Source organism: Orycteropus afer, unplaced genomic scaffold, assembly GCF_000298275.1.
Source record: "Orycteropus afer afer isolate SDZICR_OR568_19922 unplaced genomic scaffold, OryAfe1.0 scaffold00003, whole genome shotgun sequence".
Lineage (NCBI taxonomy): Eukaryota > Metazoa > Chordata > Mammalia > Tubulidentata > Orycteropodidae > Orycteropus > Orycteropus afer.
The window spans coordinates 31,997,587-32,015,620 of record NW_006921590.1 but is presented as its reverse complement, the minus strand read 5'-3'; the positions used below and the strand labels follow the sequence as shown (position 1 = coordinate 32,015,620).

At 42.3% G+C, this 18,034-nt stretch overlaps 1 protein-coding gene across 1 annotated transcript in view; it reads right to left on the bottom strand.

Annotated features, from left to right (window-relative positions):
- Window positions 1-18,034, bottom strand: part of EPHB1 (EPH receptor B1) — a 475,286-nt gene that overhangs the window by 205,618 nt on the left and 251,634 nt on the right. Inside the window, exon 4 of the mRNA XM_042780351.1 lies at window positions 15,338-15,493. Coding sequence (XP_042636285.1) covers window positions 15,338-15,493 — 156 coding nt within the window. The remainder of the gene's footprint in view (window positions 1-15,337; window positions 15,494-18,034) is intronic.

Sequence of the window (18,034 nt, the reverse complement as noted above, 5' to 3'; positions counted from 1 at the left end):
TCATTGACCCTCCACTTTACCAAGCATGATATCCTTCTCCAGGGAATGGTTCCTTCTGACAACATGACCAAAGTAGGTGAGACGAAGTCTGGCCATTCTCACTTCCAAGGATCATTCTGGCTGCATTTCTTCAAGGACAGATTCATTAGGCCTTTTAGCAGACCATGGTACTCTTAGCATTCTTCTTCAAACCACAACTCAAAAGCATCAACTCTTCTTTGGTCTTCCTTATTCATTGTCCAGCTCTCACATGCATAAGAAGTGACTGACAATACCATGGCTTGGATTGGGTGCACCTTAGTCTTCATGGAGATATCTTTGCTCTTCATCCCTTGAAAGAGGTCTTCTGCAGAAGATTTGCCCAAGGCAATACATCATCTGCTGTCTTGACTGCTGCTTCCATTGGTGTTGATTGTAGAACCAAGTAATAAGAAATCCTTGACAACTTCAATCTTTTCTCCATCCACCATGAACCTGGGACCAGTTGTGAGGATTTTTGTTTTCTTTATATTGAGGTGTAATCCATACTGCAGACTGTAGTCTTAAATCTTCATCAGTAAGTTCTTCAAGTCATCCTCACTTTCAGCAAGCAAAGTTGTGTCATCTGCATATCACAGGTTATTAATGAGTCTTCCTCCAATCCTGATGCAATGTTCTTCTTCTTATAATCCAGATTCTCAGATTATTTGCTCAGCACACAAATTGAATAATTATGGTGAAAGGATACAACCCTGACACACTCCCTTCTTGATTGTGAACCATGAAGTATCCCCTTGTTCTGTTGGAAAGATGGCCTCTTGATCTATGTACAAGTTCCTTATGAGTACAATCAAGTGTTCTGGAATTCCCATTCTTTTCAATGTTATCCATAATTTGTTATGATCCACACAATAAATGCTTTTGCATAGTCAATAAAACATAAGTAAACATCTTTCTGGTATTCTTTGCTTTCAGCTAAGATCCATCTGGCATCAACAATGAGAGTCCTAGTTCCACATCCTCTTCTGAATCCAGCTTGCATTTCTGGAAGCTCTCTGTCTATATATTGCTGCAACCATTTTTGAATTATCTTCAGTAAGATTTTACTTGAGTGTGATATTAATGGCATTGTTTGATAATTTCCTCATTCTGTGGGATCACCTTTCTTTGGAATGGGTACAAATATGGATCTCTTCTAGTCAGCTGGCCAAGTAGTTGTCTTCCAAATCTCTTGGCATAACCAAGTGAGTGCCTCCATCAGGGCATACATTTGTTGAAACATCTCAGTGGGTATTCCATTAATTCCTGGAGCCTTGTTCCTCACCAATTCCTTCAGTGCAGCTTTGACTTCTTCCTTTAATACTATTGGTTCTTATTTTATTTGTAAATAGTATTTCAAAAAATTATGGAATTCTTCATGAATTTGTGTGTCATCTTTTTTTTTTTTTTAATTTTAAGAGTTTGTTTTACATTCAACATTATGTGTACATTTAGTTTCACTCTCCATTTACCATCCCCAATCCTAACCCAGTCTTCTCCCCTCCCTGCCCAGTAACCCTTCCCCCATACCCCTCATAGTTATGCACTCCTGTGTATCCTGCATTTCCTCCGTGTAAATGTTCCATGTGAAGCTATGACTTCTTCCTTCAACACCATTGGTTCTTGATCATATGCTATTTCCTGAAATGGATGAAAATCAACCAATTCTTTTTGGTACAGTGACTCTGTGTATTCCTTCCATCTTCTTTTACTGTTTCCTGCATCATTCAATATTTTGCCCATAGACTCTTTCAGTATTGCAACTTGAGCCTTAAATATTTCCCTCAGTTATTTCACCTTGAGAAATGCAGAACATGTTCTTCCCTTTTGGTTTTCTAATTCCAGGTCCTTGCGCATTTCATTATAGTAATTGGTTTTGTCTGCTCGAGCTGTTCATTGAAATCTTCTGCTCAGTTCTTTTACCTTGTCATTTCTTCCATTTACATTAGCTACTCTCTGCTCAAAGGCAAGTTTCAGAGTCTCTTCTGACATCCATTTTGGCCTTTTCTTCCTTTCTTGTGTTTTTAATGACCTCTTGCTCTCTTCATGGATGATGTTCTTGATGTCATCCCACAATTCCTCTGGTTTTCTGTCATTGGTTTTGAATGCATCAAATCCATCTTTAAATAGTCTCTAAATTCAGGAAGGATATTATCAAGGTTATATTTTGGCTCCTATGGACTTGTTTTAATTGTTTTCAACTTCAACTGCTACTTGTCAATATGAACAGTTGATGGTCTGTTCCACAATCAGCTCCTGGCCTTGTTTTGGCTGAAGATATTGAACTTCTCTATGACCTCTTACCACAGATGTAGTCAATCTGATTCCTGTGTGTTCCATCTGGTGAAGTCTATGTGTATAGTCATCACTTATGTTGCTGAAAAAAAGGTATTTGCAATGAATAAGTCATTGGTCTTGGAAAATTCTATCATGCAATCTCCAGTGTTATTTCTTTCTCCAAGGCCATATTTTCCAAGCACTGATAACTCTTCTTCATTTCCAACTTTCTATTCCAGTCACCAGTGATAATCAACACATCTTGATTGCATGTTCACTCAATTTCAAACTGCAGATGTTGGTAGAAATCTTCAATTTTCTCATCTTTGGCTTTGGTGGTTGGTGCATAAATTTGAATAACTAGGAGCTCTGGTAGCATAGTGGCTAAGGCACATGACTGCTAACCAAAAGGCTGGTGGTTCAAACCCACCAGCCAATCCTCAGAAGGAAGGTTGGGCAATCTACTTCCGTGGTGATACTGTCTCGGAAACCCAAGGAGGGGTAGCCGCTATGAGTCAGGTCTGACTCGATGGCAAATAACAACAACAACAACAACTGTATTAACTGGTCTTCCTTGTAGGCATATGGATATTATCCTATCACTGACAGTGTTGTACGTCAGGGCAGATCTTGAAACACTCTTTGTGACAATGAATGCCACACCATTCCTCTTTAATTTGTCATTCTAGGCATAGTAGATCATATGGTTGTCTGATTCAAAATGGCCAAAAACAGTCCACTTCAGCTCACTAATGCTTAAATATCGATCTTTATGTGTTCTATTTCATTTTCGACAACTTCCAATTTTCCTAGTTTCATACTTTGTACATTCCATGTTCTTATCATTAATGGATGTTTACATCTGTTTCTACTCATTTTGAGTCATGCTGTAGCAGCCAATGGAGGTCCCGAAAGCTTTACTCTATCCAATTCCAATAGTAATAAAATAAAGTAGCTTACTTTTAGTGAATGCTTCCTATGTGACAAACACTGTCATAAATAGTATCACCTCATTTAATACTCACAACAATGCAGTAGGGCAGACACAAATATTATCCCTATTTTATGGGTGTGGAAATGGAGACACAGAAAATCCGTATCACTTTCCACATGTCACACAGCTGGCAAGTGGCAGAGGGGGTCTCAAAGCCAAGCACTCAGATTCCAGAGCCCACACTCTTAATCACACACTAATACGACTCCTTTGAAAGACAATAAAAATCAGTATTCAAAATGATTTTACATTGTGCTTTACTCTGTGGCTACATCCACATGGCAAAATTTAGAAATGCAGAATGTCAAAAGGCAGGACGCACTGCCATTGAGTCAATTCTGACTCATAGCGAGCCCCATTGGGTTTCCAAAGCTGTAAATCTTTATGAAAGTAGATTTCCTCACCATCCTCCCTCAGGGCAGCTGGTGGGTTTGAACTGCTGTCCTTCTGGTTAGCAGCCAAATGCCTTATCCACTACACTACCAGAGCTCCAAATGCAGAGTCCAGGGGACTCAAGTGTCTAACAGTTCCTGAGGGGATAAACAAAAACACTGGCTGTCTAGTGGATGGCAAGCTGGTAGGTCTAGTAAGTTACACTGTCCAGGGCTGTGTTGGATTACTCAATAAGCAAGGTAAACACAGGTCTTCTTGTGCTTACTTACTAATATGTAGTCAGTAATTTCACAACAAAATTCTGCTTCTAGGTATGTCTGGTATCTGTCTGTCTCCTAACACCACAGCTATTTCTTACAGAATCAAAGCCTCTTTTCACATTTACAGTCCCTAACAGGGACAGAGTACATAGTAAGCAATGGAATGAAAACATGTAAACTACAGATTAGTAAATTAGCACAAGTAAGCCCATGCTTACCTTGCTTACTGGGTAATCTGCCCCTGCAAAGGGGACAAGCAACAGTATCACAATCACAGGAGAAAATCCATCACTTTCCCACTGAACTCTGCTCTCGTGAGGGTCACATGTTCATTCTGGCAGCCATATTTTGAGAGGTTTATTAATAAATATGAAGGATTTAGAAAAGGCCAGCCAGGACAGTGAGGGGTCAGGATATCATGTCCTTTGGGAAATAGATGAAGTAGCAGCTGTTTAGCCTAAAGCGGGTGATTAAAGAAGGATGAGAAAGTTGTTCTTAAGCATTGGGAACACAGGTTTGCAGAACATTAGCTCTCAATGCAGACTAATGGTGAGGAGTAGGAGAAGGCAGTGTTCAACCCAAGGTCCAGAACATTTCTGCTAGCAATGGAATGCAGCCCCCCTGCTTATACTGGAGTTGTCTGTCATCACAAATATTCAGAAAAATAAAAGTGGAATGGCTGCTGCTCACTGCTGTTGGAGAGAGAAGGTTGGGGAGGAGGCTGGGTGGCAAGACCCAGAAGGCTGCTCCAAATGTTAACAATCTGTGACTCCAAACGCTCTGATAACATAATGCTGAAACAGAAACGTCAGTGCTTGTGCCCAGCTATTAGTTTAAAACTTAGAACTATATGATTCCTCATAAGGGTTATGCCCATTTGGGTCAAATAACTGTGAAAAGAAATTGTACATTATGGAAGTGTGAAACCATGTTTACACAGGCAACACTGACCCTCCTTGAAGTAGTAGTGACAGTTAAAAATAGCTTTCAGCTTATAGTCACGCTTCCTCCATTCTGATCCAGGTGTATAAACCTGTCAGCACAGAGCATGAGCCCCCAAGTCCAGGCACTCCTTGAAACAGCTTGCCTTATGACTCTTGTTGATCTACAGCCCTTTTCTGAACTTCACCTCAAGGAAAACACAGAATACCTCTACCTCAAATACACAATGATATATTCATTTATGTGCAATGTCAGTGACATACCAGGGTAAAATCAAGTGCCATCAAGTCGATTCCAACTCATGGTGACCCCATGTCTGTCAGAATAGAACTGTGCTCTACTGTGGGGTTTTCAATGACTCATTATTTGGAAGTAAATTGCCAGATCTTTCTTCCAAGGCACCTCTGGGTATACTTGAACAACCAACCTTTTAGTTAGCAGCTGAGAGCCCTGGTAAGCAATGGGTATATCAACCCTTGGGGCAAGCAGCCCTGTTTTAATATGCTGCAACTGCTAGATGAAAAGAGGTAAAGACCTCTACTTTCAAAATATATTTTAATTTTCTTCAAAGTAATTCTATGCAATATTAAAGAATAATGAAGAATCAGCAAATCACCACTAACGTGGATGAACTTGGAGGACATTATGCTGAGTGAAATAAGTCAATCATAGGACAAATATTGTATGAGTCTATTATTGTAAACAGTTAAGGAAAGGTTTACACAAGGAAGAAAACTTTCTGTGTTGGTTACCAGGAATGAGAGGAGAAGGGAAGGGAAGAGAGTGAAAATGCACAGATAATTAAGAGACAAGCCTGATATTGCTGAAGAGAAAGCAATATAACAAAAGTGTGTGACTAACACATTTCACTAAGGAAAAGGAAGGCATGGACAGGTATACAAGAGGTACAGACAATAAAGGTGTACATACTATTGCATACACAACGCTGCATATCAGTACAGGAAACACTAATCTATGGGTAGATACATAGGTAGACAGGTGTGGATAGGCAAATTGGGAATATATCAATGACCATACACAGATTTGGCAGACAATATTCCTATGTAAGCATTAGTATGTGCTATAAAAATATCCATATACAGTTGAAACATAACAGGAGGGAAAATTAGGATAACTTCTTAGCCATAAATAAGTGCCTTGAGGGAGTGGGTCACTGAGCCTATGGGCTGGGGACCATGGTCTCAGGGGACATAAAGCTTAATTGGCACAACACGGTATACAAAAATATTGTTTTACATCTTACTTTGGTAAGTAGCAATTGGGGTCTTAAAAGCTTGCAAGTGGCAACTATTGGTCTCTCCTCGTGCAGAGCAAAGAAGAGTGAAGAAAATCAAAGACATATGGAGACAGTTAGTTCAAGGACTAATGGACCATGAGGACCTCAACCTATATGACCCTGAGACCAAAAGAACTAGATGGTGTCTGGCTACCAATGCCAACCACTCTGAAAGGGACCAAAATTGGAGATCCTATTAGAGTGGGAGAAAAAAGTGGAACAAAACTCAACATCATAAAAAGACCAGGCTTACTGATCTGATAGAGACTGGTGAAACCTCTCAGACTATGGCCCTGAGTCACCCTTCAGGCCTGGAATTGAACTTAATCCCATGGCTTAACTCCCACCTAAACAATAGACAGGCCTACAAACTGAACACCTCTACCAGGGAGATGCACTCCTTAGAACAATCAACCATAGGAGATCAGAAGGGCAGCATTTGCATGGAAAGAAAGGTAGGGAGACAGGAACGGATAGGCAAGAAGGACACAGGGAAAGGGTAACCACAGAGAGGAAGTGGGAGGTGAGATGTTACACTGTGGGGAATGTAACCATGTCGCAAAACAAAATGTCTACGAACAGTAAAATGAATCTGCTTTGTAAAATTTCACCCACACAGGACATCAATAGGGAGGTTAGTCAGGCTCTGTGGTTCCAGTCTGCAGGAATTCACAATGAAAAGTTAAAAAACAAATTAATAATCTAAAACTATACTCAAAGTGCAGGCATGTAGACCAGCAAGCTGGATAATTACTGGATTCCTGCCCCACTTGAGTACTGGGAGCCCTGGGGAGGTTTCCTGCTTAATTGGCCTGTAGGACTCCTCCTTACAGTGGCAGCCCTAGAGCTTCCCTCTTGCCTTTATTTCCTGGTAGGTGGGAAGAGTCAGCAAATAGTGAGGCCCATTACCTATTTTTAACCCCTGCTCACTAGACCATGTGAGTTCAGCTGAATGGTCCCCATTAGCCACTTTGCACCTGCCTCAGTTTCTCCCTCAGTTCTCTCTGAGGTCAGTCCAGTCACATCTTGCTCCCAGGTTTCCACTCTCTTCTCTGCCCCTGCCATTGGCCCTAGCCCTAGCTAATGCTGTATATTAGAGGTCTCCACATTGGCTCTAATCACTCACCCAACAGTGAGAATGAAATGGAAATCAAGCTAAAGCAGGTGGGGGTTGTTCTGAGAGTGAATGAGACCCTCTCTTTTAACCACTCAAACACAGACACTCATACATTCACACTCACTCTCAACTCCCCCTCTTCTCATGTACACATGCACAGTCACAGTAAATATACATGTATACACATGTCCCCCCCACCCCATATACCACACAGGACATCAACAGGGAGGTTAGTCAGGCTCTGTGGTTCCAGTCTGCAGGAATTCACTCAATGGTTTTTCTCCCCAGGAGTCATAAAGCAGAGGACAGAAAAATATGACCCAATTCTGAAGCAATTGTTCTCAAACTTCACCTGCAGCAGAATCAGCTGGAGGGCTTGTTAAATTTCAAGCCCTGGTGCCACCCCCAGTTTCTCATTCAGAGATCTAGGGTGGAGCTGACAATGTGTATTTCTAATAAGTTCCCAGGTGATGATGAGGTGGGTTGTTCAGTAGCTCCATTTGACAACCACTAGCCTAAAGGAGGGAGCTCTGGTAGCATAGTGGCTAAAGCACTTGACAGCTAACCAGAAGGCTGGCAGTTCAGACCCACCAGCCCCTCCTCGGAAGGAAGGCTGGGCAATCCTACTTCCGTAGTGATACTGCCTCGGAAACCCAAGGAGGGGTCGCTATGAGTCGGGGCCGACTTGACGGCACATAACAACAAGCCTAAAGGAAGGGGAGCTCAGGTAGCGTAATACCTAAGGCACTTGACTGCTAATTAGAAGGCTGGTGGTTCAAATCCACCAGCCACTCCCCAGAAGGAACGTTGGGCAATCTACTTCAGTAGTGATACCGCCTTGGAAACCCAAGGAGGAGTCGCTATGAGTCGTGTCCTACTTGATGGCACATAACAACAAACAACCGGTGGTGCAGTGGTTAAGGCATTTGGCCGCTAACCAAAAGGTTGGTGGTTCAAACCTGCCAGCTGCTGAGACTGGTGGGAGACAGTTAATGAGCTGATGTTTCCTACAAACTTTTCACAAGGCCAATAAACCTGGCTACAGAGAAACCCAGCAGAAAACATCTGTCTGTCATCCCCAGGGCCCTTTTCACCCTCTGGGCTCTGGTACCCTCTTCTCCATTCCTCTAGCCTCCTTGGGAAGACCAAGGTCAGGGCACCAGGATGCCACACTCCTGGGCAATCTATCCAAAGGGAAGGATCCCTGTGTCACAGGGAAAACCCTGCTGCTCTAAGATGGTTTGGATGAAGGAGGAGAACAGATGCCAGTCCCTTAAAGGATAAAACATGAGCTTAGAGGAAAGAGGTTGGAATATGCAGAGGGAGAGAGAAGAAATTATTCTTCTCAGTGAGAAGTAGATTCAAGAGTGAAAATAAATGCAAATCACCACCATTGCCACCACCCTCCACAACCTCATCCTAAAAATGACCATATTTTAGTCTCACTATGTATGAGACTGTGGCATTGGAGTCAGACAGACCTGAGTGTTCACTCTGGGGCTTCAGGTACATTCTGTCACTTAATGCTCACACCTTATAATGTCAATTTCATCATACCCAATTTTGATAAGGAGGAAACATGTTCAATGAAGCTAAGAGACATGCCTAGACACATTATCAGGATCTAAGTCCCAAGCCACTGATCTTGCCACTGAGATTCTCTGCCTGTCTGTGAGAATCAGGAGGGAGGTTAGGATGGTCCAGCATGTATCCCCTTATCTGAGGGGACAGCAGGCAGAGTCGGGGACAAACCAATGACCCCTGGAGCCCTTTCTTTGTTCCATTTCTATGATGAAAACTGCTGAGGGAAACCCATTGCATTTGAAGAATAAATGGAAGAAACAAGACAAGCACTAGTTTATCTCTGTGATTCATCAAAGCTTCTCCCCTGTGGGTGACAGAAAAGGGTTTTTGTGGTCAGAAATGTAAAAAGGTAATTATTTTCACACCAGTCCTTCCACATAGCTTTTCACACACAGCAATTTTATAAGATATAATTATCTCTTTTCACCTGCTTCATAAATTCCTCCTTTTCATTTCGTCCCCCAGTAAACTAGAAATTACTTAAAACCAAAGAATTGCATGGTAGTGCTTGGTTTCACACTGTGGTGCACCTCCTCCATGCCTTCTTGCCTATGCCCTGTCTCTGCTGACCTGGCCACGCTTCTCTTGCCATTACACACTTCTGTGGAAAGATGCTTATCTTACTTGGAGTAAATGGACTCCTCCAGGCTTGTTAAGAGTGCACTCCTGCCCAGCTTCTCAGTGCCTCTCAGTTCTGGTCACTTCTTAGGAGACAGGATGTTGGTCTGTGTCTCCCTCCACCCTCCCACAGTGAGCAATATCCCAGAGAGAGTCCCTACCTCATTTGTTTTCACCAGGATCTTCAGGCCAAGGTGTGGTTGAGCCCACACAATGGAGTCTGCTATGGCACTCAGGGATGGAGTCAAACTTGGACTCCCCCTAAGGATGTCACTTTTATTTTCAGATCTCCAACATCCTTTCTTTCTGGAAGCTTCCATATCTGCTGCAATTGTCACACTTTCTAGGGATGTAACCAAAGCAAGTTCTAACACTGACTGAGAGTTTACTATGAACAGAGCACTGTGCCAAAGTCTCTCTAATACTATTTTGCTCAAGCCTCACAACAACCCATTTTAGCCACAGGAAAGGTAAATAACATGCCCAAGGTCATAGAAAAGGTAAGAGAATGATCAAATTCATACTTTTGTCTACAGTGTCAGAGCCCTTCTCACTGCGACATGTAATTGATTTTATAACTTTTCCCAGCACCCAACCAAGGTTGTCAAAGTTTGGGGATGTCAATGCTCCCTAGAGGGTCCCAGGGAGATAGCAGGAAGAGGAAGGTGGAGCTCAGAGCCAGTTCCTCAGCCCCAAACCTTCACAAATCCTTCTGCTGGGATGGCTGGAACTTCTCTGTGTCCTCACCCCCTGCCCATCAATCCAAGTCTGTCTTTGGTAATTTCTCATTGAAGGTAGTCTCCACTATCCATGAAACTCAGAAGGTTTTATTGGCAGGGAGGAAGGGGGTGTCACATGTGACCTGCCTCTAGCTTCCGCCAACTCTGCATCACCCCATGCATGGCTTCACTCCTCCTTCCTTCTTCAAGGACAGCCCTGGCATGCTGCAGCATACATCCCAAGCCCTTGCACCTGCCTTCTCAGCCCTCTCTCCCCTCCGTCCAGTGCCTGTGGGGGGATAAGTCTTCCTCTTGGGTATAAGCAGTTACTGGTTGTGACTAGGCAAGGGGATGATCAGCATATCATTTATGAGGCAGATCTAGGACTCCAGGCCTGGGAAAATGTATGAGGAGGTGGGAAAAGAAGGCAAAAGGAAGTTGGGTATTCACAGGCCAGCCATGGCAACATCAGCCCACAAGACTCACTATGCCTCCTCCTCTGACTTCACCTAGAACACCCACCAGCTTTTTTGACACTGCCTTAGGGTGTGCCCAAGTCCCTACTGAGCATATGAATCTTTTCAAGGACAAGGCTGGACACACAGTGTTACCAGGGCCTCTCAGGGCCAAAGGAGCCCCAGGTTCTCTCAGCAGATCAGAAAGAAAATAAACAAATGCTCAAACAGGCATACAAAAGTTGTCATGCATTCTAAAAGTTTAGATTGAATAAGTTCAAACTTTTAACACTACAGAAATACAATGATGATATGTACACTGGTCCCAAGAGATTAACAGAATTCATTAAAATATTACTTCTTAAGAGGACACTGAGTCCCCTTAAGGTGTGGGGGGGGGCACTGAGTTTCTGTCAATGGTGATGGAAAAATATGGAAATGGATAGTGGTGGTGGTTGTAAGCATGTAATCAGTGTCATTGAATCATACATGTAAAAAATGTTGAATTGGCAAAAGTTTGGTTTTATATATATATAAACAAAATAAAACAATAAAAAATTAATTCTTAATGCACTATAGGTTTTGTGGCCTTGAAAAGGGGTACATTTTAAAGCTATAAAATAAGCAGACGTTTGAAAAATTTCAGTATTTTCAGTGAATGAGTGTGACTGTCAATACAATCCCATTTAAGGACAATGGTGACAGGTCAAACCCGGGGCCCTTCCAGACTGCCAGGCCTTGGCTCTTAGACACTTCTGGTGCAGTCCATCCATCCCAGCCTCCTTATAGCCAAAGTTTCTGAACACTACTGATGCCCACTGCCCTGTACATTTTAGAAAGACATGCTTTCTGCCTTTACTTGGGTACCCCTAGTGCTCATCTAGGCCACAAATGCATCTTGATTAGATGGATGCAGGAATTCATTTGCAAAGTGAATGAACTCTGGTGCCCTCCTCAACCCCATCAGCCTCTTTTGGGCTGGGCTGGAACAGTGCACACCTGCCCTGCTCAGTATGCTGAACTATCCAGGTGGCCAAGTTCATGTGCAAGGATGTGCCTTGCCTCAATCACTCCGGATATGTTCTTTTTATCTGAAAAATTATTTACTGTGGTGATGTGTGATGCCTTTTCAAGAGAACAGATGGCACCTCCAATTAGAATGCTTTAAAAGGAAACCCTAATGAGAATATAAAAGCCAACAAATTGACTTTTTCATACAGTACTTCCCTGGCACACAATAAATCAAATATATAATGAGGCTCCATAAAATAATAAGTTTATTTACACTTATTTTTCCTAGCAATGTGTTGCAGCCCCAGCCATGCCCTCTAGGTCCCCTCATCATGCACTTGCTCCTGTAGGCTTTGGTGGGGACTGAACAATGTCCCTATGAGCTCTCATGCCTGACTGTCACAGCCAAACGTGGCTTTGGTTTGGCAATTTCTGGTTGAACTGTGGCACACCAAGTCTGGGAGTATAAAAGCATAGGGATATGTAAAGAGTGTAGCAAGTGTGATGCCACTCTTGGAAAGGTGAAGAGATCGTGCTAGGACCACAGAAGGCTAGCCTGACCAGAAACAAGAGAGAAAAGCCCTGTGAGGTCTGATTTTTATGAAGTGGAGTCATAATTATAGGTAGGCAGAACAGAGTACAGGTCTACCATGTGCAGACTGGAGGTTTTGGGATATTCCTATATTTCTGGGAATCAATCTTGTTGATTCACATACTTCAGGTGAGATGTCTGGAAGATAAGCCTTGAGAGATATAGGTGAGAGAGGTTTGATAGGAAGGAAGACAGCTCCATATCAGAGTTCTGAGAAACTGGTCATTGGCTTTTTGTTTTAAAGTTTGCTCTTCAAATAGATGTGTTGAAGTTCTAACTCTTATTTCCTGTTAATGTGACCTTATTTAGAAATAGGGTCTTTGAAGATCCTGTCAGTTAAGTTAACATGGAGTCATACTGGAATAGAGTGGGTCCTAATCCAATCTGTGTTGTTGTTGTTATGTGCCATCGAGTCAGACCCGACTCATAGCGACCCCTCCTTGGGTTTCTAAGGCAGTATCACTAATCTGAGTGGTATCCTTAAAAAAGAAGAGAAGAGATACAGAGACCGGTACGCAGAGGGGAGAAGGTCATGTGAAGACACAGGTAGAGATCGGAGTGGTGCTCCTGTAAGTCAAGGAACACCAAGGATCACCAGCCATCATAAGAAGCTAGGATAAAAACATGGAACTGATTTTCCTTCAGAGCCCTTAGAAGGAATCAACATGGCCAATACCTTGATTTTGGATTCTCAGCCTCCAAACATTTGAAGCAAAGATTTTCTGTGCTTATAAGCTATCTAAGACCAAAGAAGAGTTGATGCCTTTGACTTGTGATGTTGGCAAAGAATACTGAAGATACTATGGACTACCAGAAGAATGAACAAATCTGTCCTGGAAGAAGGCAGGAAGCCTTGGAAACAAGAATGGTCAGACTTCATCTCACCTACTTTGGTCAGGATGTCAGAAGGGACCATTCCCTGGAGAAGGATATCATGCTTGGTAAAGTAAGGGTCAGCAAAAAAGGGGAAGATCCTCAATGAGATGGATTGACACAATGGCTGCAATGATGGGCTCAAGCATAGCGGGGATTGTGAGGATGGTGTAGGGGCCACTATGAGTTGGAGCTGATTCAACAGCACCTAACAACAACAACTGGTTGTGATAATTTGTTCCAAAAGCCCTAGGAAACTAATACACCTACCTTCCCTCTAGGTGACATTATCCAAAGACTGGATGAATATAGGGGGATGAAGAGGGGCTCTGGGAAGCTCTGCTTCTGTTTGCACAAGTTGATATGGGTCTGCAACAGGGATCACAAGTGGAAGTGAAAGGAATGTTTGCAAGGGGGAAGCTGTGAGGCTCTGGGTATCGGTCTTGGCAATCATAGAGACTATCCTATGTCTCCACATGGGCAGCAGTGATTCAGCAGCGTTAAGTGGTTCTAAAGACGTCCATTAAACTCTGCTTTTCAGGATCACAGGAGACCCCCAGGGGAACCACAGAAATTGGTGAAGAAGACACCACAACAGAGAGACAGGGACTTCTGTCAGCATAAAAAAGGAATCATTTCTGTTAATATCAACCCACCAGAGAGGAAAGTCTTGGAAAAATCAGTTTACAAGAGGATGAGCTTTCCCTCAGTTCAAATTTATAAACATTGATTGAGCTCAGGGCCTTTAACTAGAAGACATTTTCATTCCTCGTCTTTACCAGCAAAGGCTTCAGACATGGGAAGGCCAGAATTAAGAAATTCTTCCACTTGGAGTACAGCCATTTGTTCTGTTCATCCAACTGCAAGTGTGTAGGAAACACTGTGCCCTTCTGTGCCAGGGATGTGATAGGGATGTAAGGGATTTGGCCCCAGGAGGTGTAAGGAAAGTTCCTGCTCACAGGGAACCAAGCAGTAGCATCTAACCCAGAAGAAAGCTCTAGCATAATTAGAGGCTAATGAGAGAGCCTCTTTATTTCAGGGCTCTAACGCTTAGGGGAACAAGTAAGTTGTGCAGGGAGACTAATGTCCCTTACCTCCCCATGATTATAGGGGAAAAGATTGGGAGGAAATTCTCTCCTTTCCCTTCTATACACACAAAATGGAGTCAGGGCCCTAAGACTTTTGTCAGAACTACGGTCCTTCCTTCTACAGCAGAGAAATGGAGAAAGAATATGGATGATGGTTAGTCCCTAAAATTTCTGCTTCAGAGATGCAGACTGTGGCCAGGCCTCTGGTCTTGCCATATGACAATAGCACAGGTCTCTACCATGCTGGGTATTGGAAGTGACACAAGGAGATGATGATACGGATCACAAAGACTCCATCCTCTCTCCCAATCTAGTTACTGAGATGAGGTTAGTACAGATTAACTGGACAATGAAGGATGATAAGAGCTCTGAGGGAAGCACCATTGCAGAGATAGAGGAAACCCATAGAAGAAAGGATATGCTCAGCTGTAGGAACCAGGAGGAGCTTCTCTGAAATGGTGACTGAAAGAACAACTAGGAATTGTTGCAATATCCTTGAAGCCTGTTCCATAAGGGAAGTGGGAGCAGAAAGAGCATAATTCTGACCTAGTGCTTCTTACTGAGCAGAAAGGAATCCAAAAATTGAGTTGATTCTGACTAAAGCAAAGAGAACAACTACCAAAAATACAAAAACAACTCACTGGCATTGAGTCTATTCCAACTCATAGAAACCCCCTTTGAGTTTCTGAGGAGGTAAATCTTTATGGAGGTAGATTGCCCACTCTTCCTTCCATGGAGTGGCTGGTGCTTTTGAACCACCAACCTTCTGGTTAGCAGTCAAATGTCTTAGGCTCTGCACCACCAAAGCAGAGAGAACCAAACCAAACTCACTGCTGTAGAGTTGGATCCAACTCATAGCAACCCGTCTTTCAGTTTCTGAAGCCATATCACTACAGAAGTAGATTGCCCAACCTTCCTTCCGAGGAGTGGCAGAGAGAAGGGTCCTACAAAATGCAGCACAGGAGCTGTCTGTTTCAGCACCTTGGCCAGTGTTTTTGTAATTCAAGCTACCTGGGATCTGATCTGATCTAATCTTTCCAGCCATAGCACCTACACTGCCTTGGAAACAAATTTCCCAGCCCAGAACCCCAACACTTACTAGTGCATGCCACTTCTGGGGGATCAAAGTCTGCTCTGTAATATCCAGTCCGACAGGTGCAGATGGGAGATGCCTCCGATGGGGAACGGCTGTTGGAGGGACAATGGGAGCAGCCCTCAGCTTCTTGGCTGGCTTTGAATGTACCTGCAGGGCAGGCTGGAAAACAAAGATTATTATGATTATTAGTAGAAGAATGGCAGCTAGAGGCCCTCACTTGAAACTAGAACATGAAAGATTCTGGACCCTTAAAAAGAACATTAAGATGCCCCCCTTGCCCCAAGCAAGTCTCTCAGATTGAGGAAATCACTTTTTGACACTTCCAATTCTTCAAAATCCTTAGTGAAATATACCTTCTTGTTACCAATGGGCTTTTTCACATGAACAATACGAACAATGATTCTTCTATTTCAGGTGTGTCAAGAGATTTAATTGAGAAAATGAATCTAATGTGTAGTTCAGTGCCTGGGACATAAGTGCTCTATAAATGATTATTCTCTCCCTTTTCCACCTGTTTAACAGCCAGGGCCTTCTCTGGACCACTCACTGATGTAAACTCACCTTATGTCCTCAGATGGAAACAGGTCCTGGTGACAATGTATAGTCCCATGACTCTAAAATACCATGTTGCAATACACGTGAGGGACACTGTGAGATGTGTTGACAAGTACTTGTTATGAATGATGATAAAGGACTGAAATTCATGAATGATTCTTTAAAAATAAATTAAAGTGATTTCAAGGTTGCTGCCTTAACAACATCATTCTCCCTTAATTGCATTTTGATATGCTTGTGGAGAGGAGCAAGGAACAGATCACATTGCAGGGACAGCACTAGGGAATAAGTTGTGCATTTGGTATAATCTATCATGTGCATGGCCATGGAGAAGGTTGGGAATGCCTGGTACACCCTCAGCCCAATACCTACTCAAAGTATACTCTGATGTGGGGCACCTCCTTCTAGTTCCCTGTTGGGTCAGCTTGTGAAGATCTTTGCCCTGAAAAGTCCCTCAGGTTATCACCATGCCTCGACTACAGAGATTTTCAACTCCAGACATCTAGTCTCTTCTTCTTTGATCCCTCAAAAGATCCTTCCTACCTGGCTTACTTCCCTGAGGTCCTTCTCCACCATCTCTGCCCTTAACTCTTCCCTATCCCCATGAAACCTTCTCTGGCTTATGATCCTTTGAGATTAAGTAAAACCTACTACCTGGTCATTTAATTTGGCCTTATCACACACATCACTAATTCATTCATTCAACACACATTCTATGTGTGTACCTGGGAACTTGAGACAGGGAATTTAGAGAACAGAACCTGCCCTCGAGGAGTTTGTGATCCAGCGTGGTCACACAATTGTAATATAATGTTTTTTTTGTTTTTGTTTTTGTTTATGCTGTAGTGGGAGTATCATACTTTGTTCTACTTATTCAAAACTTTTCTTCCCAAATACCCCTACTATTTACTTATTGACTATCTCACTATCTGACATTTTACATTTATGACAATAGTAAAAATATACTGTCTAATTATTTTGTGCATTAACAACATACGTTTGACAGTAACAAATACCAAGAGGTGAGGTAAGTGTAACTCTAGTTGTGATGGTTAAGGTTATATGTCAACTTGGCTGGGCCATGATTCTCAGTGGTTTGGCAGTTATGTAATGATGTAGTCATTCTCGATTTTGTGATATGATGTGCTCATCCTCAATTTTTGCATAATAACCTATTTTTTGGAACCTAACCATGTCAATAAGTGAGGTCTGAGTGTATACTGCTCCTACTGGAAAGAACAGAATATTCTTTCATAATGTCAGTAGCCACTATCTGTTAATATGCCTTGTTTTTTACTCAATGGGTATTATTAGTATTATCTCCATTTTGTTAATGAGGAAATTGGGATACAGAGAGGTTAAAAAAGTTTCCCAGGATCATACAGTGAGAAAAATAATAGTGATGATATACATTTATTTGGAAAAAAAAAATCCATGAGTTTTGTGCTAAGATAAAAGGGAAGAGCTGTTTCCTATGCTGTGCTGTTTCCTATTTCTATTCCTGTTTCCTATTCCTCTCTATGTTTTCTTATTCCATTGCTCACTCAAAGGGAGGCATATGGTTTCATACCTCTAGAAGTGCTCTGGGGCATAAACCCCTCTTGGACAGGAGGTAGTCTCTGAAATGCAATGTTCTGGAGTGGCATAATGTGGATGTGTTTCATGAAGTTCAAATTCTTTGAGCTATTAATACCTGTTACTTACAAATGGATTTGGTGATCAGATATATTTTGAAAATATGGATTAAAAATTTAATTGCAATCTTTGTTGCAGAACTTCCAAAACAGAAATATAGAATACTATTTTTTTAAAGTATCTAACCATGAAACCCTGCTTTGTAAAGTACTTCTCAGGATTTAACATTCCATGGAACACACTGGGGTAAATGCCTAAATGATCCAATAAAGTTCTCAAAGATGTCTGTTGTAACCCATGTAAAATTGCGCCATTTGCTGACCCATCTCAGCACATTCAAAAGAAACTACCCTGAAAACAAACAAAAGTAAACAACTTAAATCTTTACTACAGACTCAACAAATAAAATACCAAAAGGAAAACCATTCAATGGCATACCCAAAGCACCCTAGTCCACTCAATAGAGTCCCTCCCTCTATCCACCCCCCACTCCCCCACCCCCATGTCTCC